This window comes from Nematolebias whitei, chromosome 8, assembly GCF_014905685.2.
Source record: "Nematolebias whitei isolate Nwh7 chromosome 8, NemWhi1, whole genome shotgun sequence".
NCBI classification, from domain to species: Eukaryota; Metazoa; Chordata; class Actinopteri; order Cyprinodontiformes; family Rivulidae; genus Nematolebias; species Nematolebias whitei.
Genome location: NC_056505.1, coordinates 2,704,699 through 2,726,747, shown reverse-complemented (window position 1 = coordinate 2,726,747; position 22,049 = coordinate 2,704,699). Strand labels below are relative to the sequence as shown.

Genomic DNA, 22,049 nt, shown 5'->3' with positions numbered 1-22,049 from the left:
TTCCTTGGTCTGCTACATTGGGGGTCGACGTTGTATAAACCTGATAGCACCTGCTGTCTCTCATTTCTTCAAAATATTTCTCTGTCTGTACTAACCGTTCTTAAAACATTTCTGCTGTCTGCTGACTTCTAATAACCCTCTGACATCACTAAAACTACACCCCTGCTGGTTGTTTCAACCAATCAGGAAGTACCAAGTGACAGGAAGTGGATACCCTTTAAAAGTCATCACTTCTTGGAACTATTCAGTCTTCCAAATCTTTCCAGTTTTCCCAGTCTTTCCAATCTTCCTGGAACTTTCAGTCGAAGATGAGACTCAGTCTGATGGCGAGTCATACAGGAACTTTCAGTTCTTACTGAAAGTGAACTAAATAGCTGATGGATTGGACCATGTGCCAATGGTCCCTCCATTTCAGCGGAGTCCCAGCTGCCTCGCTGTGACTCACCCCGAGCAGTACATGCTCTCAACTTCGGAGGAAGCTTATTCTGTTGATCGGAGCATATGGAACTACTTCTAAAGATTCTCAGCCACCCTGACCGGAGACGCTGAAAAGGTAGCGTGCCAATGGACCTCTGTTCCGGAGCTGATGTATCCTCTGCAAGGTAACAAGTCGTTGCATGCCCTGAGTGTACCACGGGCTGAGCTGGTGTTGGAGGAAAGGTGCCATTTTCTGGTTCAACACATCTTCCCTCATCCATCTAAACCTCCTCTTTAATTCTTTAAACTTCTATTCTCCTTCTCTTTAAATTTCTATTCGCCAGTAAATCAAGCTAGATGCCTTCAGAGATGAATCAGTCTCAATCAGTAATCTTCTGTTGTCTTGTTTAGTAAATCGTGCCAAGTGTATTAATCAGAAACAGATCAGCAAATCAAGTGTACATTTGATGTTAAATTTTGATTCTTTTTAATAAATGACCGCATTTATTCTGATGGGTCAAAGATAAATTACGTCTCATGTCACTGATTAAAACTCCACTCTCAAGTTATCTTGGTCACATGGAAGAAATTTAACTCGAAAAAGAAAGAATCCGTGTTAATTAAACAATTAATATTCTTTGTGCTTGAACTAGCTTTAAGAATAATTAATTAGTAGTATGTTACAGCGAAAGCTGTCCCTACATTACTACATTACGCAGGTGGAAGAAGGTGGTTCTAGTAACGTTTTTATTGTGGGGGATAAAAGACATGGCAGTACAGTGGTGCAGTTGGTAGAGCTGATCTCAGTGAGCAGACATAAAAGACATACTGATCAAAAATACCACCAAGGTTTTTAACTTTAGAACTGGAATCCAAATGAATGCCATCCAGAGGAAGTGAAAAGATGCGAGGTCTATTCCTAAGGTGCTCAGGTCCAAAAACTAAAACCTCAGTCTTGTCTGAGTTCAAAAGTAGAAAATTTAGTGTCATCCATGTTTTTATGTCTTTAAGACATGCTTGTAGTCTAAGTAGCTGATTGGATTCATTGGGTTTTATGGACAAATATAACTGTGTATCATCAGCATAACAATGAACATTTATGCTGTTTAATAACTTTACCTAATGGAAGCATATATAATAACAGTTAATAACACCAGTTAACAATTATTCAATTATAAACAGTTTAAAATTAGATTTGATTAAGACATTTGGGACAATACAGGAAGCGTTTAGGTGGTGAACGTGGAACTCACCTGCAAGGTAACAAACTAATGCTCAATCTTGGTGTGTTCGTGTGTTTAGGTCTTGGCATGTTGGCCAGCGTGTATACCAATGATGAGGAGCGAGGAGTCGCCATGGGCATCGCCTTGGGGGGGCTGGCGATGGGAGTCCTAAGTGAGAACGACCACAGTCTGTAGTGGTGCTAGATGTGGAACGAAACATTTCTCTGTGAAAATGTTCCTGACTGTGTTTGTTGTTCCAGTTGGAGCCCCGTTTGGCAGCGTAATGTACGAGTTTGTGGGGAAGAGCGCCCCCTTTCTGATCCTGGCCTTCCTGGCTGTGTTTGATGGAGGTAAGGAGTGAAAGATCCAGGCCCCATCCACATTTGTGAATACGCTTTGCATCCACATGGAAACAGCCTTTTAGAAGCCCGTAAATGATCTTTTTGAAACCTGGGCTCTGGAAAAAAGAGTTTTGTGTTTTTATGTTGTTTATGTTGACAGCCAACCTTTTTATCACTTTATTTAACTGTCAACAACACACAAAAATAAATGTATCAGAATAAAATCTACCGCATACATCAAGTACACATTTAAAAATAGTTGGGAGATGTAGGAAAATGGCAGGTGTGAATATAACATTACAGGAAAACTCCCTCCAGCCATCCCTAAATGGATGGAAGACTGAAAAGCGTCCACTATGTGCACGTATCTCGACCATGGACATTTCAAAGTTGGATGAAGAATCTTTGCCTTTTCCCATTGATTACAAGTGAAGTCAAAGAAGCTTGGAGAAGAAGCCATGTTGTATTTTTGAAGTCAGAGTCTCTTCTGTACCTTCATTATGGAGGTCCTACCTCAGTTGTTTTAGATATTTAAGTGTGGATGAAGTCATTTGTAGAAATGCAGCAATGTTTAAAGGATATTTTTTGAAACAGCACAAAAATAAACCGTTCTCATCCGGACGGGGCCTCAGACTCAGTGCTGCCCCCTGCAGGTGGAGGTGAGTGCATCAGTGGTGTTGGTCTTACCTGTGTTTGTGTTGCAGTGTTGCAGCTGTGCATCCTGCAGCCCTCAAAGATCTCTCCTGGGGTGAGTCCAAATTAAATTATGTTGCTTCTGTTGTTGAAATGTCCCTCAGAGCAGAGTCCAGCCTAAAACTCCTGATCCAGTCTTTTCTGATCAGTTAAAAGGAAAGTCTCAGGTGTGACAGCAACCTGGATTTTATCAACACAAAAGCAATGAGCAACAACAAAATCTAAATCCAGGGTGACAACAGGTGGTTTTCTACCATGGTGGGACATTTCTCTGACCTTTTGGAACGTGTTTGTTATACACAGTAGATATTTCTTAACATTTCCCTCTCCTACCCGTTGGGTTGCTCCTCCTGGAAGACCCCTGGGAGTTCCCAGGCCAGAGAAGACATACAATCCCCCCAGCGAGTTGAGTTGTCCCCCAGGATTTCATACCTCATGACCACAGGTGAGGACTGGAATGTAGACAGACCAGGAAATACAGAGCTTTACCTTTCAACTATTCATTCATCACGGTCGACTGGAGCAACAGCCTCATTACTGAGGACAAGACCTCTCTCCGTTGATCCATCTCCTGCTCCATCCATCACTCAGGGACGAGACGCCCACTGACACTCCTCCGACCTGAAGAGAACCATGACTCCTTACAGCTGCTTCACACTCGGCTGTGAACTGCCCCAGTGCACGCTGAAGGTCCTGGCCTGAAGACACAACCACATCATCTGCATAAAGCAGAGACGAGACCCTGAAGTTCTCAAACCAGACCCCCTCCTCTCAATGACTGGACCTTGACATCCTGTCCATGAACACCACAAACAGGATCGGAGACCAGGGACAGCCCTTGACAAGAACCTTGTTCTGTTCAAACTCCTGGGTCAGGTTGACCCAAGCAGAAGATCTCTAGCTTCATCTTCATACACAGCATCTTTTAGACCATAACAGAACTTAACAGAACTTATATTTGCACAAACAAGTGCCACATGTGGAAAACTTTCACACTTTTTGCTTACAACCAGTCCAAGTCCTCGTGACTTCTAACCTTCATCTTTACTCAAGGTGTCAGATTTCTGAAGGCCTCAGTTCCGACAGTTCTGGTTTGTTAGTTCAGACCCACGACGGCCAGTTTCAGCTCTCTTTGTGTTTCAGAGTGTGGAGGGAACACCTTTACTGACTCTGCTGAAAGATCCGTACATCCTCATCAGTGCAGGTAAGCAGCTTCGGCTCTCCTTGAACATCTCGTTTTAACCCAAATAAATTCATGTTCTAGGGTTGTGGAGATCTGAGTTCTGTGGACCATCAGAGCGTTCTTCATCAGAGTCCATCTGTTCTTCTGTCTGCAGGATCTCTCTGCTTCGCCAACATGGGCGTCGCCATCCTGGAGCCGACTCTGCCCATCTGGATGATGCAGACCATGTGCTCCCCGAAATGGCAACTTGGTACGATCCACTTCTGATCCGAACCCTGATCAGACAAGTTAGGAGAGTAAAAAAACTAAAATGTAAAGAATTGAAGCTTGGATCCCTGAAGGTGGTCCTTTCTGTCGCGTGGTTGAACAGCTCGGTGTGCGTTGCAGGTATGGCCTTCCTTCCTGCCAGCATCTCGTACCTGATCGGAACCAACCTGTTCGGAGTTCTGGCCAATAAGATGGGACGGTCAGTGGGTTTGTTTTCTCTGCTCCCGTTGAAGAAGAACTTGTTGGTCACTTTTACTCGTTCGTTAAAGCTGCTGTTTGGAAGAGCCGAGACGAAACACAATAAATGAGACACAACAGTCAGATAGAACAAAAAGTCAAAATAACAAAAGCAAACAGAAGTTTGAATCAGTGTTCAGAACTTTCTCTGACTAAACATTTTACTGGAAACAGTTTAAATTAAGACTCTTCCATCCCCAGGTCTCGTTTTTAAGCTTCTCTGCAGTTAAAATCTGATGGGGTTTACAGGAAGTGGTTTCATGAGGGTCTGTCCATGTGGGAAAGAAGCAGATTAACTCTGGTGGAAAGTAGGGCTGGGCAATATGAACCAAAATTAATCGATATTTTTAATATAAATCGTGATATACAATATATCTCGATATTCAAACATCTGCTAAGTTCATGGCACAAGCCAACGCAGACATGTTCCTGTTTTTATTTTACATCGCTTTATAATGTAGCTGTTTTTGTTTTGTTTTTTAATCATTTTCGTCCATTTATTTTTTCAATTTTACACTTTTATGATTGTCAACTGTTGTCATCACTCTTTGTTAAAACGTGTCTCTCTTGTAAATGAGTCCCATGGCTCCGTGAGACTAACCTGTAGAAATAAATGTTGAATGAATCAATATTTCTTTCTTCCCACAAAGTAACAAAAATATATTTCTGAGTTAAAGTTTGTCCCAGTTGTCACACAGGCACATTTATTAACAACCAGCTGTAACTCTACTAAATGTCTAAAAAAATAACCTATTTAAATATATTAAATAATAATCCTGTTCAGCTGCGCCGCCTTCACAACGTTAGTAAGCGTGTGTGAAGCAGCACCACATCAATAAATCAGCAGCTTTTATCACTGAAGACACGGTCCTTAGTGGCTAACAAGACGGCTAACTTTAGCCGTCTTGTTCCACGGCTGAGACTGGGACCGTGTCTTCAACGATAAAAGCTGCTGATTTATTGATGTTGCGGCAGCTCTCTGTTCCTCTCATAAGTCACAGCACAGCTAAATTAATTTTATACCGTGGTTTGTTTCAGGGAAGGAGGCTGAAAACACAGTCGGAGCTGCAGCTTATAACTTGATAATGCTGTTTTAAATGGTGGAAAAGATTCGTAGTGCCGACCTTTTATTTGGGACTTGTTTTCGGCATCGTCTACAGAAAACATTTTTCTGCTGCTCATCTGACAAGTTAAAGCCAAACCATCTCCAAATAACAGCCATTGTTTTTCTTTCTGCTCAGCAGCTAAGCTGCTCTTCATATCTCCCGTGTTTACTTGTTGTGTTAACTCCTCCCCCCGCCCCCCACCTGGAGAAGCAGGAAGTGAGGGTAGCGTGCCCAGGTGGGGGCTGAGTTAGTATTTAGAGAGGGAGAAGGAGGGGCTGTGTGAAGTTGGAGGCGCAGGCGGGAGAAAAAGAACTACACGTATTTCCTGTCTAGTAATACTCGATGGTTGAGATAGAGCCATTTAAACCATCGTAAATAGAGAAAATCTCAATACATCAAGTATATTCGATATATCCCCCAGCCCTAGTGGAAAGTGGAATCCAGGGTCCTGCTCAGACCTGACCTTGATCAGACCTGATCCTGCTCAGACCTGATCCTGCAGGTTTCTTGTGAACCAGCAGCTGGTAGAACCTGAAGATGTTCGTGTGTCTGCAGGTGGCTGTGCTCCATGTTGGGGATGTTCATCGTCGGCATCAGTCTGCTGTGTGTGAGTTCATCCGTCCATCATCCATCCATCATCCATCCATCCTTCATCCATCATCATCCATCCACCTGTTTGTTTCTTTGGTTCAGGTTCCTTTTGCCACCAGTATCTACGGTCTGATTGGGCCAAACGGAGGACTGGGCTTCGCCATCGGTGAATTTTGCTCATTAACTGATTTTTTTTAAAGTTTGGCGTTTTTAGACGTGTTCCACGTGTGAACCTGTGACGATGTTTGTGTTTCAGGTATGGTGGACTCTTCCATGATGGCCATCATGGGTTACCTTGTGGACATCCGCCACGCCTCTGTGTACGGCAGCGTGTACGCCATCGCTGACGTGGCGCTGTGCATGGGCTTCGCTATAGGTAACACACAAAACCACTGAAGGAGGGACAAAAGACATCTGAAGCTGATGGGAACTGTGGTCCTCATTAAAAATAAAACACTAAACATGAAGTGGAGTAAATTTTGTAAACTGGTTTAATAATAAAATGAAAATCCTCTCTGTTGTTTCAGGGCCGTCCACAGGGGGCGCTCTGGTCCAGGCAGTGGGCTTCCCTTGGCTCATGGTGTTCATCGGAGTGATCAACATCCTGTACGCTCCGCTCTGCTTCCTGTTGCGTAACCCGGCTGTCCGAGAGGAGAAAATGGTAAATACTGCACACGAGATGAAGCAGGTCAGCTTCAGGTTGTTTCAACATCAAAGTTGGGCAGATTCTGTGTTCTCAAGGACTTCATCAGATGTAAAGAAGGAAATATTAACATCTCAGGCTCTACCGGCCTCAGCAGGTCAAAGGTCATGGATTGTTTGGAGCCTCTTCTGTCTAAAAACGACGTGGCAGCTCAACTTGGCAGCGTGCTTGGAGATGAACAGACTTTTTGTTTTAGACCAGGTGTTCCAGCGCTGGGAGTTGAAGCCAGCACGTTGACAAAAGCTGCCATGTTGTATTTTTGGAACCAGAGTCACTAATGATGTGTTTTTCTAAGCCCCGCCCACTCCACTGTGCACTATCATGGTGTCACATGACCTTTCTTTTAAGCTTCAAATGGCTAATTACAGCTAAAATAAAAATGAAAATTTGATCACTGAAGGTAAAAACTGAACAACAATCTGAGAGGAATGATTTTATTTAACCAAGGCCAGTTTGTTTATGTGGAGGGGGCGGAGCTTAAAACATGAACTGACGGGAAAGTCAAACCTGTTCCAGCTTCACGTTCTGGGTTCTGGTCAGAGTTCTAGTTCAAAACAGTCTCTGATCAGAACAAGCAGCTCCTCCCAGCTGTCAGCACGGTGATGGAGGGCTGATGGTTTGGACTCCTGTCAGTCCCTGAGTGGACCAGAACTCCACTGGAGACCAAATGGTTCTGGAGTCAAACAAGTCCATCTGTCCAACAGCTGAAGCTTGGACCAAACTGGGTCCAACAGAACTGTGATCCCAAACACAGCAGCTGATGTACAACAGAACGGGTCAGAAAGAACCGAACCAATGAGCTGCAACGGTCCAGTTAAAGACTGTTTGTTTTTTGTGGTTAAACCCTCTGCAGCTGCTGTGATTGGTCGGCTCAGGTGACGCCACCGCCTCACCTTCTCATGTTTCCTGAACAGATGCTTAAACAAACAATCAGCCTCTTCAGTTGTTGTTGTTGTTGTTGTTGTCGTCGTCGCTCTGCTGCGGCTGATGGAATCAGCTCAGACTCACAGCGAGCATGGCGGCCCGGCCCGGCACATGAGCAGGAAGTGTGTTCTTGTGATGTGGAGACCAAAGTGTGTGTTTGTGGAGTCATTACACAACGATGAACCTGATCACAGATCAGAGGTGGCGTCCTTCAAAGCTGCAGGTGAATCATCCAGGACGCGTGGTCCTCGTGGTTTCTCTTCATACTGTCTCACTGCTGAGGACAACAAGTCCACAGAACCTCCAGTTTGGTACCGGCTGGTTACATGCTGCTGACTGTGTACTTTAAGTTCTGCCTGTTTTTAAGATTCCACCAAAGTTATCTGCAGAGTTTTAAGAAACTTGGTGGAGAGGTCCGGTCCGGTCCAAAGCCACGACTTTGTTCATGTTAATTCTTCGACCCGCGGGTCGGATGGACTTATTTAACGTTGCACTGATTTCTGTATGAATTTCTCACAAACACGTTGAACACGATACGAGATTTGAAGTTTGATTTCATCTTCTGGCTCTTTGTTTAGTTTTTTAATTTTCAAACATCTCTTTGAATAATTTAACACATCAAAGCTTAGCTGTGATGTTCCTCATGGATCCGCTTTAGGACTCTTGTTGTTCTATTTTCACAATCTTCACCTTTTACATGACTATAATAATACGGATAAGTTATAACTAAAGACAACATTTCTGGAAGGAATGCATATCACCCGCTGCTTTCATGCCAGCGTTTCAGGCTGAGCTCATCACAACAGACCTGTAGTTATTTTAGTAAAGCTTTTTTAAAAAGTGATGCACAATCTCACATCAAATATTCGCCGTGTCTGTAAAAATAACTGAGGAATAGTCATTTTTGTGTTGACCAACGTGGATTAGCTGTGGGGGCCATCTTGATTTGAGCTGACTCTAAATATCAATCAGTTGTAGAAATTTATAGAGATAAACTTCTGAAAGTTTAATTTAAGTCTGTCCAGTGGTTCATTAGATATTTTGCTAACAGACAGACACAGTTGACTCTAAAGAGTTATGAGTAAAATTTTAACAAAAGGCTTGTGTAGATCAGTAATGTCAATAAATTATGTTGGACATTACTCTCAGCTACTAACAGCACACTTCAGATGTGTAGAATTGAATTATAGTTGTTTTTGTGTCTTGAAGTTCAAGCAGCTGTGGCAGCCATCTTGAATTGAGTTGACTCCAAAGCTTCGTTAGTTGTTGACCTACGTCCAGACATTATTTACTGAAAGTATCACCTGCCATCACGTTTCGGCTGGTGGACGATGATAACAACAATCTATGCAGATGACGTTCAGCTGTTTTGTCAAAAAAAAAAAATCCATGAGTTCCAGCAACAGTTCAGATTTGACATTTTCTCTGTCGAACTTGAAATCGTCTGAAACGTTCTTTGATTAAATGATATAAAGATGAAAACAGCGCGGAGCTGAATTCATTCTCCGTCGTGTTTGTTGCAGGCGATCATCGACCAGGAGTGTGTGATGCACAGGAAAAACTACAACACCCACAAGGAGAGTCGTGAGTTTCCTCTGAGCGACTACAGTGAAGAAGAAGAGACCGAAGAGTGACACGAAGGCTCCGTGTGCTCGTGTTGTTGTTTGTCAACAGATTTGTTTATCGCTGCAGGTTTACAGTCGTTAATGTGAATGATGCAAATTCCTTTAAAAGATGTCTGATTATCTTCAGCTGATGTTTACGAAGCCCCGCCCATTTTCTGAATACGTGTTATGTACATGCATGTTCAGTTTGACCAGCCCGTCCAAAAAGAAACCAAAGAACCAACTCTTGAGCAGGATTCATGTTTTTTGTCATTTTTGACCTGAAGCTCTCTCAGACACAGTCCGAGACATTTTATCGTCACTTTATGGGTTCATAAAGTCAGAAACCGGTTATTTTAAAAAGATGTTGCAAATATTAATCAGCCAAAGGAAATCACTGTGTCGGGCTAATTCTTATCTGCACCTCCTGAAGAAAGGATCCCTAAATGTCCAGATGGAGGTCGGGATCTAAAAGATCAAACGAAGTTTCATTAATTTTAAGGACAGTTTTTCCAAAATTTGCAGAATTCATTGAAGGTGACTCACAGCAACGAGTCTAATCAGTTTAACAATTCTTCCTTCAGCTGTTTCCTCTTTAGGCGTCTCCACAAAGAGTCCTCATCCTCCGTCTCACTCTGTCCTCTGTGTCCTCTGTCCTCACTCCAACTACCTCCATGTCCTCTCTAACTGCATCCATATGTCTCCTCTTTGTCTTTTTCCTGCAGCTGCATTTCTAACATCCTTCTACCAACATACCCACTGTCCCTCCTCTGGACATGTCCAAACCACTGTCCCTCCTCTGGACATGTCCAAACCATCTCAGTGTGTCCTCTCTAACTTTATCTCCCAGGTGTTCAACCTGTGCTGTACCTCTGATCATCTCATTCCTGATCTTCTCCATCCTTGTCTCTCCTAAGGAGAACCTCAACATCTTCATTTCTGACACTTCCAGTTCTGTCTCCTGTCTTTTTGTCCATGTCTCTGTCTCCTGTCTTTTTGTCCATGTCTCTGTCTCCAGACCATACAACATAGCTGGTCTCACCACTGTCTTGTAAACTTTGACCTTTGCTGACACCCTTTTGTCTCAAATCACTCCTGAAACTTTTCTCCATCCACTCCATCCTGCCTGGACTCTCTTCTTCACCTCTTCACCACACTCCCCATGTTCCTGGACAGTGGACCCCAAGTCCTTGAAGTCCTGCACCTTTGTGACCTCTGCTCCTTGTAGCCTCACTGTTCCACCTCCTCCCTCTCATGCACACATGGACTCTGTCTTACTACGACTGACTTTCATTCCTCTTCTTTCAAGTGCATACCTCCACCTCTCCAAGTTCTCTTCCACCTGTTCCTTGTTCTCACCACAGATCACAATATCATCTGCACACATCATCGTCCACGGGGATTCCTGCCTGACCTCATAGTCGGTCCATCACCAGAACAAAAGATTTAATGTGGTAGTAGCTGAGAGTCCTCCCAGTACATACTGTGTTCTGACAGAACGTCCGTGGGTTTATTCTTCAGTTTGAAAGCAAAGTGTTGAGATGTTGCAGCCCAGCGGTGTTTACCTGTTGATGTTCAGGTGTTGAGCTGAAGTGAATCAGCCTCTGTGATGTGTGAAGCTGCTCGCCGTGCTTCAGGACGCTTCTTATCTGCTCTTTAATTTCCTGTCGGCTCGGTTCTTCCTCGGAGGAGGAGATAAACGGGACAGGAGCTCCTTCAGATGGAAAGGTAAACAGGAAGTAGATGAAAAGCTCAAGAATCGTTTCACAAACCGCTGCTGTTATTAAACCTGGACTCAGTTTCATCACATTTCAGAATGAAGCTCTCTTCTGTCCAGAACAACAGACGGACCCAGAGTGAAGACGGCTCTGGATGAAAAGTCAACATTTATGAATGAAACAGTTTAGTGTCACAGTTCGGCTCAGATGGAACAAACTGCCCCTGTGAATATTTAACGGCGTGTTAATAACATCCTCTGACAGCAGATCACAGCAGCTTCAGAACATTTCCTCCTGCTTTGAAACCTGAAGAACCCCTGCAGAACCTTCAAAGGCGTTTGTGTCCTTTGTGTCGGAGCTCTGATGTGGTTCTGTGTGCACAGGCAGGAAACACTCCAGTCTTTGGACCTGAATCTCTGACGCTCATGTTCGTCTAATAAGAGGTTAGAAATCATTTAAAAGTGTGTCGTGGCTTTAATCTGCTGCTAATATCCCCACAGACACACACATCCTTGTGATGTCGTGCACACTGAGCCGACGTGCGCAGACAGGCCGGCTCAGGAGTGATCACGTTTTATGAGGAGCCGTCGGCCTTTTTATTACTTTAAAGGTCTTTTTTAATTCAATTGTCTTTATTTTACAAACGAACCCATCAGACGCGCAGCCGAAGGAATTCAGAGGATAAATCTCCAGCTTACGTTTGGCTGAGCCTTAAATTTCTGCAGATTAAACCGGGTTCATCTAACCCCGGCCCGACAAATGAAATCCAGTGGAAGCTGAAAATATTTTGAGCTGCAGGACTTTTAGAAACATCAAGGACAGAGAAGTCGTAAAGTTTTAACTCGGTGACTCTGTTTGTGAAGACTACTTTTATAAATAAAACTGGTAAAAACATTTTTTAAAACACACCGTCCACCACCTTCAATGACAGTTTTAGTCAAGATGGCCGCCACAGCCACATGTCACAAGATGTGTTACTGCTCAGAGGGCGTGGAGGTCGACTGTCAGCTACTACCACACCGTCTGAGTCTCAGCATCTGTAAACTGAAGTTAGAGACATTTTATATTGCTAATGTTGCTTAGCTGTGGCAGCCATCTTGCATCTTGATTCAAGATAAACAGTTGTAGACGTGCATCGATTGATTACGTTTTATGAGCTTCATTAAAGTTGGACCGGTGGGGTAGTGGTGGTGCAGAGGTTAGAGAAGGTGGGCCTGTGATTGGAAGGTTGCCAGTTTGATTCCCTGGACCAACAGCATCAAAAAGTGGGTGGGAAAGGTGAAACACCTGCCTCCACCCTCGTTTGCCTCAATCTGGGCCCTTGAGCAAGGCCTTTAACTCCCACCATCTGCTCCCGAGATACTCTGCTCCACACGGAGGGCTGTGGGAGCTCAGTGGTCTGTGGAGTTAGTTCACTGTGGAGTTATTTCACCGTGGAGTTAGTTCACTGTGGAGTTATTTCACCGTGGAGTTAGTTCACTGTGGAGTTATTTCACCGTGGAGTTAGTTCACTGTGGAGTTATTTCACTGTGGAGTTAGTTCACCGTGGAGTTAGTTCACCGCGGAGTTAGTTCACCGCAGAGTTAGTTCACTGTGGAGTTAGGTCACCGTGGTGTTAGTTCACCGTGGAGTTAGTTCACCGCGGAGTTATTTCACCGTGGAGTTAGTTCATTGTGGAGTTATTTCACCGTGGAGTTAGTTCACCGTGGAGTTAGTTCACCGTGGAGTTAGGTCACCGCGGAGTTAGTTCACCGTGGAGTTAGTTCACTGTGGAGTTAGTTCACAGTGGAGTTAGTTCACAGTGGAGTTAGTTCACAGTGGAGTTAGTTCACTGTGGAGTTAGTTCACCGTGGAGTTAGTTCACTGTGGAGTTAGTTCACTGTGGAGATAGTTCACTGTGGAGTTAGTTCACTGTGGAGTTAGTTCACTGTGGAGTTAGTTCACTGTGGAGTTAGTTCACTGTGGAGTTAGTTCACAGTGGAGTTAGGTCACCGTGGAGTTAGTTCACAGTGGAGTTAGTTCACAGTGGAGTTAGTTCACAGTGGAGTTAGTTCACCGTGGAGTTAGTTCACCGTGGAGTTAGTTCACCGTGGAGGTAGTTCACTGTAGAGTTAGTTCACTGTGGAGTTAGTTCACTGTAGAGTTAGTTCACTGTAGAGTTAGTTCACTGTAGAGTTAGTTCACCGTGGGGTTAGTTCACTGTGGAGACCCCGAAGAAGGAGCAGCCGAAAAAATTAAAAATAAAGTTGGACTGGTGGTTCCTGAGATATTTTACTAACAGACAAAAATGATTAATGACAACTATTAATAAGTGTTTTATGGTAATAAATGTTAATAAAGGTTTTGTGTAATATGCTGCATGGAGCTCAGAGGATGTGTTGCTGATCACTCTCAGCTACTACCACACTCAGTTCAGTCACGTTTTTGTAAAGACGACTGAATCAGTTCAGAGGTTTTAGGGTAACTTACCTTCGGCCATTTGGAACATCGTTATTGACAAAAACTGAATTTATCTCCAGACTAATATATCCCAGTTATGCTTTACCCCTTTCCAACAAAACCATAAAAGAAATGCACACCTTAATTTTCAACAAGAATAAACTTTATAATATCAGAGAAGCAGACGTGATTAAAAGTTATGAGGGAGGAATAAAAGTGACTGGTTTTGAAACCATGAATGGACTGAAGCTAAGATGGCTCCAGTCATTCCTGAGAAGGAGCAGACATTTGGTTTGCTTTACCTAACTGCGTTTGGGAAACTGTGTGGCACAGATGTACTTTTGAAATGTGACTTTGAGGAAGTTACCCGTGAAACTCTCGGCCTTTCATTTCCTGTTCTACTGGAAAATGTTTGAGCAGCATAACTTTAGTCCACATAATGTCCCATTGTGGAGCAGCAGGTGATTCTGAGGAGAAGAACATAATGTTCATGGAAGGATGGAAAAACAAATTGGGTCTATTGTTCATATGATAAAGGGGATTTGTTAAAATATGAGGAATTTAGTAATAAATATAAAATAATCTGTACCCCTGAGGATTACAGAAATGTGGTTGATAATATTCCAAGAGCTATGATTAATTTAATCAGGAATAACTTAGATCAGACCACAACCCATAGATTGCATAAAATAATAATCAATGACATAAACTTTGTAGACAAAAAGTGCAATAACAGTTTTGAGAACACTCGTAATGGACGAGGTCTAAAAGAACATATTACTTAAAAAACTTTAACAAACAAGAAATTCGATCAATCAAAACTTTGGTGTGATTTTGCTCTATAGAAATAAACTGAATTTAACTAAATTTTTTAAATATCCAATCCCTCCTAAATTTAAAGAAATCCACTTTAACATTGTAAATAAAATTTACCCTTCACAGGAATTCATTAAAAGAATGTTCAAATGGAAGAATGTTATTTTTATAAATCATCGTTGGAATCAACAGAACATTTGTTTATGAGTGTGAGATTGTAAATAATCTTTGGAAGGAAATACATAACTGTTTATATCCAAGTCTCTTCAAATCCATTATTTTTCCTGGAAAGGGATCAAATTTACAAATTCAATAAGGAATTAAAAAAAGTTGAGTATTTGATAAATATTAGTGCTTACCAAATATTGCATTCATAAATGTCGTTTTACAAAATCTCTTTTAATTGTAAAAGCTTAAAAAATGAGTTTTTATTATTTTGTATAACTTTAAAAAAAATAATAATACAGCCCCTGCAATCAAACTTTTCTCAATTAGAATTTAATTTGCTATAAACCCCAGGTTTTATTTTTATCTTTGCTTTTAATTCTTTATTTTACTTTGTTTTTTGTTGTTTGTTTGTTTGGGCTTGTTTTTATTTATTTATTTTTTGTTCTTTTTCTCCAGTTCAGTTGTTTCTTGTTGTTAAACCAATATATTACTATTAGTTAGGAGGATTATTTAAAATATTTTATCTGGAAAGAATGTTAAATGTGAAAAGGTCATTGCCATTAGTTTTGTATGTTTTTTTATGTTTTGTATTGTTCTATTGTCAAAAATAAATAAATAAATAAAATTTAAATAAATAAATAAATAAATAAATAAACTTAACGTCGGCCATCTTGAATCTGAATCAACAGGTGGACCGATCCTAACTATCCAGATATTACCTTCTCAAAGTTTCATTAAAATTCGCTCAGTGAGATATTTAGCTAACAAACTTACAAGTGAACAAAAACATAACTGCCCGCCGCCACCGACAGACGGGCGATAAGCAGTCAGTCAGTTCTCCAGAATCCGCGGGAAAAGAAACGGTCATTTGTTTGCGGAACAGCAGGTGGCGGTAACGAGTTTGTACCCAACCGGAAGATTTTAGCGGAAGCACCCGGTCCGCCTTGTTAAATGCGCCGGACTGTAGCGATGGTTTTAAAATTCAACACAATTTGAACGGAGTCTGGCGGAGACGAAGCAGGTCGGGCCTGAGCGGAGGAACGGCTGGTGTCAGGGTCGACCCGGGCTGCACGAGACTGTTCGGTGGGCTCGTTTAATCAAACAGCACGTGAGAAAACAAATTAAATAACTAATAAAATAACAGAAGCGGGAACAAACAGCAGGAGATAATCGTATTTAAAACAAACGTGATTCATGCAGTTAAACACAAGTCAGCTGTTTGTGACTGACAGCAGCTTGTTGTTGTTTACATTATTGTTATTATTATTGTCTGAAAAGTTTAGTTTTTAGTCCCTGGTTTGTCAAGGAGCAAAGGTTGCTGGAAACCAGCGTCTGAAATTTAATGGAGGCACAAAACAAACAGTTTGAGTCAGAAACTGTTTCTTCTTTAAATGTTTACTTTGTTACTAAAAGCGGACGGTTTTGTTTCTCAGCCATGTTTTATCCCTCTCTCTCTGTTAGCAAAATATGTCATGAATTACTGGATGAGTTTTATGGAAAATGTCTGACAGTAATCATTGGATGAAAGAAACTTTTAAAACCAACCTAGTTCAAGATGGCTGCCTGTACAAAACATAGAACTACAAAACATAGAACTATAGAACATAGACCCCGCAGGAAATTGTTGTGCCAGAGTTTCAGTACAAAGGAACATGCACAAGTAATCACAAGTTATAAAAATAACTGAGAATATAAAACGTACCAGCAATTAATTTAGTTCTAAAACAGATCAGTGCAGACAGAAACATGAAAGAGTTTATTTTGGTGCAGATTAATTTTATTGTGCAGAAAGGGGGCGGAGTTTAACAGTTTGAAGGACTTCCTGTGATGTTCTGTGAGCACCTCCTGGTCTCAGTCTACGACTGAAGGTGCTGCAGGAAGAGTCCAGGGTGTCATGCAGGGGGGGGGGGTGACGTGTTGTTCAGGATCTGGAGCAGGTTCCTCAGCATCCTCTGCTCAGAGACTGCAGGTCCACTCCCAGAACTGAACCAGCTCCTGACGAGTTCACAGAGTCTGTTGGCTTCAGCTTTCTTCACCCTGCTGCTCCAGCACACCACAACGTAGAAGAAGACGCTGGAGACCACCGAGCGGTAAAACATCTGCAGCATGGTCCTGCAGATGTTAAAGGACCTGAGTCTCCTCAGAAGAAAAAGGCGACCCTGTCTTTCTTGTAGAGGCGTTGGTGTCAGCTGTCAGTCCAGTTTATGGTCCAGGTGGACCTCCAGGTACTTGTAGCAGTCCACAGTGTCCACCTCAGTTCCCTTGATGTTGACAGGGTTGGGGGGGCTGATCTTCTTCCTGTGGTCCACCTGCAGCTCTTTAGTTTGTCCAGCGTTGAGCTGCAGCTGGTTCTGTCCACCACACCTCTGTGCTCACCTTACTGGTCACCAGTGGTGCGGCCCACAATGGCAGATCATCCAGAACTTCTGCAGATGCAGGATTGAGAGTTGGACCTGAAGTCCGAGGTGTAGAGGAACAGAAACTGAGAGGACCGTGCCCTGAGGAGGAAAAACTCCAGATTAATTCTAGTTTATTAAAAAATAAATCTAGTTTAATCAGTTTTACAGATACGAGTGTTTGCAGCTGCACGTTGTTTTAAGATTTGACTTTTTGATTTTTTTTCTGATTTTACTTCACAATAATTTGATTATTTTAATACATTCAAACAGAACACTTCTCATTCACTCTCCTTCTCAGGATGGACCTCTCATCTCTCCTTCACGACCTCCGTCTTTCCTCGTCACCATCAGAGAAGCCCCACCCCTCTCCCCCTCTTCCTCCAATCACAGAGCTCCTCTCTTGGCTGCAGAAGAAGCTGATTGGTGCAGCTGATAAACCCTCTGAGAGCAGCTCCCTGATTGGTCAAGTGGCGCAGCTCTTTAAAGCAGCAGATCCTGATTGGCTGTTCTCTCTGGCGCCAGATGATCAGAACAGCGGGTGGGAGGAGCTGCAGGTGGCGTACAGCTCTGTGATCAGCGCTCTGATTGGCTGTGCAGCTCTTCCTCTCTGTGAGAACGACAGCAGCTCTCTGAGTGCTGAGGCCTATCGCAGTGTCCCAAGTCAAGCCGCCGCAGTAAGCTCCGCCCTCACAGCACTGCTGGAACACTGGGACAAAGGGGGAAGGGCCAGAGGAAAAGTGACAAAGTTAGTCTTCATTGTGGCTCCACCCATCTGCGTGTTCTCCATCACACATTTTCAGGTAAGGCAGCGAATGTCTTGTGATGCCGTAGCTGGAGTCGGTGCTGATGCTGACAACTCGTCAGGCTGAGCCAATCAGATTTCAGGCTGAAGGACCAAACTGTGACATCATCCTGTGTTTCAGCTGCAGGATCAGGTGTGGACCAGTGCCGCCTCCAGGACAGCAGCTCGGCGCCTTCATGAGGCGCTGCTGAGGGCTGGCGGCTGGACAGACTCCGCCCACCTCCTGATGGGAGACAGAGGGATTCTGGGAGGAGTCCTGGACCTCCTGCAGCCTCAGCTCACCAAGTGAGACTCTGAGCTCGCTGCTGGTTTAAAAGAATCTTCGTTTAGGAAATGCTTTTCAAAATTGTGTTTGTGGATGTGAGGTCCAAACGCAGCAGGAAATGCTGTTTTTCAGAACCGGGTTGTAAAGTCTGGTTCTGGTGTTTGTGTCACAGGGACTCGTGGCAGCGCTGTGAGGCCATGAAGCTGGTGTTTGTTTGGACCCTCCTGCAGGTCAGTTTGACCTTTGACCTTCACTCAGACCTTTCTGTAATCCTCACGTCTCCATTTCTCACAGGTGACCCGCCCCTTCCTGTCCCCCCACCTCCCCCTCCTCCTCCCCCCCTCCCTCCTGCTCAATGACCACTACAAGCCGGAGAACTGCATGCTGGGAGTTCGCTGCCTGCACCACATCGTGCTGAACACGGTCAGAACTTTTATACGCTTGAGTTCAAAAACAGAGAGTCCTGAATGATGCTAATAGAGGCAGCACACAAGCTAAAAGAAGCTAATGGCTAAAGGTAGCAAAGAGCTAGTTAAAAGTGAATGGTAGCTAAAAGGTAAACATGGAAATAATATATAAATAATAAAAGCAGAATCAGATAAAGGTTGAACGTAACAAAAGTTGTTTTATAATAGAACAATGCTAGCTAAAAGCCAAAAGTTTCAACTGGCATGCTAATTGGTCCAGAAGGGTAGCTAGGAACTAATGGTATCAAAATAGTAGCTAAAAGTAGCAGCAGACTAGGTAAATGTAATAAATAGCTAATTAGAAACAGGTGGCAAAAGTTTTGAAAAAGTTAAATGAAGTAGCTGAATGCTAAATCACCAAAATGGTAAATAGAAGCTCAACACAGCTAAAGGATAACTTCAAGCTAAACATGGCAAAAGGCGTGCTAATTGTTGCAGAAGTGTAGCTAAAACTGAAGGCAGCTGGCTAAATGTGATGATGATGATGTGTTTCAGCCCGCTGCAGATCTTCGTCAGTTTAACAGAGCGGAGGTTCTGTATCAGGCTCTGTTCAAACACCTGTACACGAGCGAAGCAGCTGTCATCCAGGTAACACACACACACACACACACACACACACACACACTGTACATGCTTAGTGTTCCCTCCTCCTCTTCGTCCCCGCAGCTCGTCCTCTCCTGTCTCCTCGACTTGCTGCTCGTTTTGGAGAAACCCCCCTCTTCGCTCGGCCCCTCCTGCTCGCGCAGGAAGCCCTGTCGCCATGACGATGTGCTGCGTCTGGTCCTGACCCACATGGAGGCGGAGCATAAGGTGGCGTTGCGACGTGTTTACGTCTCGGCCCTGCCGCTCTATGTGGAGAGGTGCGTTTAATTTTCACTCCAGAGTTCCAAACACAAGTTCTATTTGATTTCCTTCCTAAAACGTAAATAAAACCAATTTATAAATGTTTTTGTAAATAAAATTAGTAAAACTCTGGTGCAAACTCTGGAGTTGGACGCCATCTTTGAACAACTTTGAATGGTTTCGGCTGCGTGGTCCCTGATTTTACACGACATGCCTCAGAATCTGGGAAAAGGTCCATAGAACTTTAGTTTTCTTGTTTGTTGTTCGTTTGTTGGCATCAAACTACTTCAGCATACTTTCAGCTGTTTGAGCCGTTTTGATATCTAAATGGCACAGTTTAGCAAACTTGAGATTTTAGCTACTGTGGTATTAACTTTAGCTTCTGTTTTGCTGGCTGTAGTTTTAGTGACCACTTAGCTAATCTTAGCTTTTAGTTAATGTTGTAAATTGTGAGTTTTGGACATTTTTATTTATTTTTTTAATATTCTAACTTTAAGCTACTGTTTTAGCGTTTGGCTACCTTCTGGCATTTTAACAGAAAAACATATACCGTATTTTTCGCTGTATAAGTCGAGGTTTTTTCCGCATAATTTGCATTCCCTCTTACTTAAACGCCGAAGTGACTTATTTGTCTTTTTCCATATTTATGAACCGATTTTTGACTGAAATATGATCGTTTTCATTCATTCTGACTGAGAATATTGAACGCTAACATTTTCAGCCACTAGATGGCACTCGAGCATATGGCATTCCGTTGTGTCATGTAATAGGTAAAAGTGGCTATTAATGACAGTTTGCTTGCCTTAGACCGCCACTTTCGTCCAGCTCGCCTGGAGCAACCGTCACATCAGCTGCATCTCGCTGCGTCGCCCCGGAGAAATGCAGCTGATTTGACCGTCAAAGTGCATTTATTAAGTTAAAGTTCACCTGAGACACACCTTTACTATAATTTAGAGGAAACAAATAATTGTTTTTAAGTGTTAATCTTGTTAAATTCTTGTTAAAGTCCTCCCATGCATGCCCCCGCGGCTGCCATTTGGCAGCCCATTGACTTTTGGCCCACCGGCCCACATTTCCAGGTTGTCAGCGGTGACGTGCAACAAACATGACGCGTCAGCGGTGACATGTAATAGATGCAACTTATACAGCGAAGTGACGTGTACGGTGGAAAATACGTTTTTTTTTATTTTAATTTTGTGTAATTTTCAACAAATGAGCAGAAATGTTGTCTTCAGTCTGAACATGAGCCTGGAGCTTACAGCAGCCTCTCAGGTGCGTTTGTTTGTCATGCGCAGGATGGGCGTGTCTGTGTGCAGACACCTGCGGCGGGTGGAGCGGGTGGTGCTGGGATACCTGGAGGTCAGAGATCCACCGGAGGAGACGAGCCGGCTGAAGATCCTGGAGGTTCTGCAGAGAACCACCAGAGAGGCGTGGCCACGGTGTGAGCACACACTAAGTTGTTTATTTCATTCTGTTCAGGTCAATATTGGATATAAAGTAATTAAATATTTTTGTAAATAAAAGTTAATATTTAGTCTGAATGTATGGAGCAGATAAAAACATTTGATGTTTGAATCCTCTGTCCTCAGGATGGAGCGTCGCGTCGACGCCTTCCTGCCGTCTTTGTTGCGTCTGCTGGTCGACGTCTCGTCAGACTCCAGCCTCGGCGATCCGGTGCGACGGCAGCTGATGGATCAGAGCTCCGCCTCCATCCGCCTGCTGGACGCCTGTTCACACGGCCGTGTTCAGGTGAGTCGCCCGGTTTCACATCACTTCCTGTACCTGTTCGGGAGGCTCGGCCAATCAAACCTTTAGAATCAAAAGTGACAAAAACGGAAAAAAAACCCTCAAACGATGCGTTCATTTTGACGTTTTATTGACAATTGTCATTAAAAATACAGTTTTACAAATGCAATAAATATTAAAAAACATAAAAACGTGGAAAATATAAAGTAAAACTTATTAAACACTGATAAAATAAATAAGAGAATAAAATGTAGAGAAAGCTTTTTTAATAAGCAGTTTGAGTTTGGCTTCCTGATCATGTGACTCCTCTGAAGAGTGAGGATGATGATGATTGCAGCTTCCCCAGGTGTGGTCGAAGTGGACTCCACCTGCAGGCGGCGCCGTTGTCTAAACTCACTTTTGAATGCTTCCTCAGTCAAAGTTTGAAAAGCAGAAAGTTTTTTTTTATTTCATGAAGTTTTCTTTAGAATAATCCTCAAATTAAAAGTTTTGTTTGTAAACTGGATTTAATTCTGGGCTCGGTTCTAACGGTGGTTTCTGTCCATCAGCGTCTCCTGCAGCGGGTCGACGACAGCTGCTGTGGCGCTGAGGTTCTTGGTTGCCTGGCAACAGCAGAGAGGTCACCTGTCACACCTGGAGGCGGAGCTCTGGGACAAACTGATTCTTGAGAAGAACCACGGGGACTGACCACAGACCCAGTGGTTCTGATGTGGACACGTCTCAGTGGACCTGCAGGACCAGAACTGTTAGTTTTTTTTTAATTGTGTGATTGGGTCTGGTTCTAAAGGTTCTGTTCTTTGACCCGTCCAGATTTCAGTCATTTATCTCGGAGCTGTCACTTTGTGTTGCTAAGCAACAGGACCAGCTGGTCCAGACTGTTTAGTCCTGCGTAACTCTCTTCGGTCTCCGGACGGTGGCGCTGATGGCCCAGAAGAACTCGGGACAGTCACATCACCGATTTACTGAAAACAAGTTTATTTCAGGAAACTGAAATTAAAAAACAAAACAAGAATGCACATTTTAGAGGTTTCATCTTTCCTGAAGCATACCAACAGTTTCCATTTGATTCCAGTCTTTGTGCTAAGCTAATAGCATGC

General features: G+C 43.2%; 2 protein-coding genes across 5 annotated transcripts in view; both read left to right on the top strand.

Annotated features, from left to right (window-relative positions):
• The window catches only part of LOC119413112 (chromaffin granule amine transporter), a 19,874-nt gene extending 10,555 nt beyond the window's left edge, over positions 1–9,319 (top strand). The window contains exons 7-17 of the mRNA XM_037680126.1: positions 1,720–1,812; positions 1,901–1,990; positions 2,686–2,729; positions 3,818–3,878; positions 4,012–4,107; positions 4,245–4,323; positions 6,023–6,074; positions 6,161–6,224; positions 6,315–6,434; positions 6,586–6,719; positions 9,209–9,319. Of these exons, the coding sequence (XP_037536054.1) occupies positions 1,720–1,812; positions 1,901–1,990; positions 2,686–2,729; positions 3,818–3,878; positions 4,012–4,107; positions 4,245–4,323; positions 6,023–6,074; positions 6,161–6,224; positions 6,315–6,434; positions 6,586–6,719; positions 9,209–9,319 (944 nt within the window). The remainder of the gene's footprint in view (positions 1–1,719; positions 1,813–1,900; positions 1,991–2,685; positions 2,730–3,817; positions 3,879–4,011; positions 4,108–4,244; positions 4,324–6,022; positions 6,075–6,160; positions 6,225–6,314; positions 6,435–6,585; positions 6,720–9,208) is intronic.
• Positions 9,320–15,441: 6,122 nt separating this feature from the next.
• Positions 15,442–21,766, top strand: tti2 (TELO2 interacting protein 2). 4 transcript variants are annotated; one of them, XM_037680122.1, is made up of 10 exons: positions 15,442–15,538; positions 17,128–17,629; positions 17,753–17,916; positions 18,069–18,126; positions 18,191–18,319; positions 18,859–18,951; positions 19,030–19,223; positions 20,502–20,645; positions 20,796–20,955; positions 21,501–21,766. In XM_037680122.1, exons 2-10 carry the CDS (start codon positions 17,129–17,131, stop codon positions 21,618–21,620), a joined length of 1,563 nt encoding a protein of 520 aa, XP_037536050.1. In that variant the 5' UTR covers positions 15,442–15,538; position 17,128; the 3' UTR covers positions 21,621–21,766. The 4 variants fall into 4 exon arrangements, with proteins under 4 accessions (XP_037536050.1, XP_037536052.1, XP_037536053.1 ...); XM_037680123.1 differs by having other exon boundaries at positions 15,443–15,513; XM_037680124.1 differs by lacking the exon at positions 19,030–19,223 and having other exon boundaries at positions 20,502–20,647.
• The last annotated feature ends 283 nt before the right edge of the window (positions 21,767–22,049 follow it).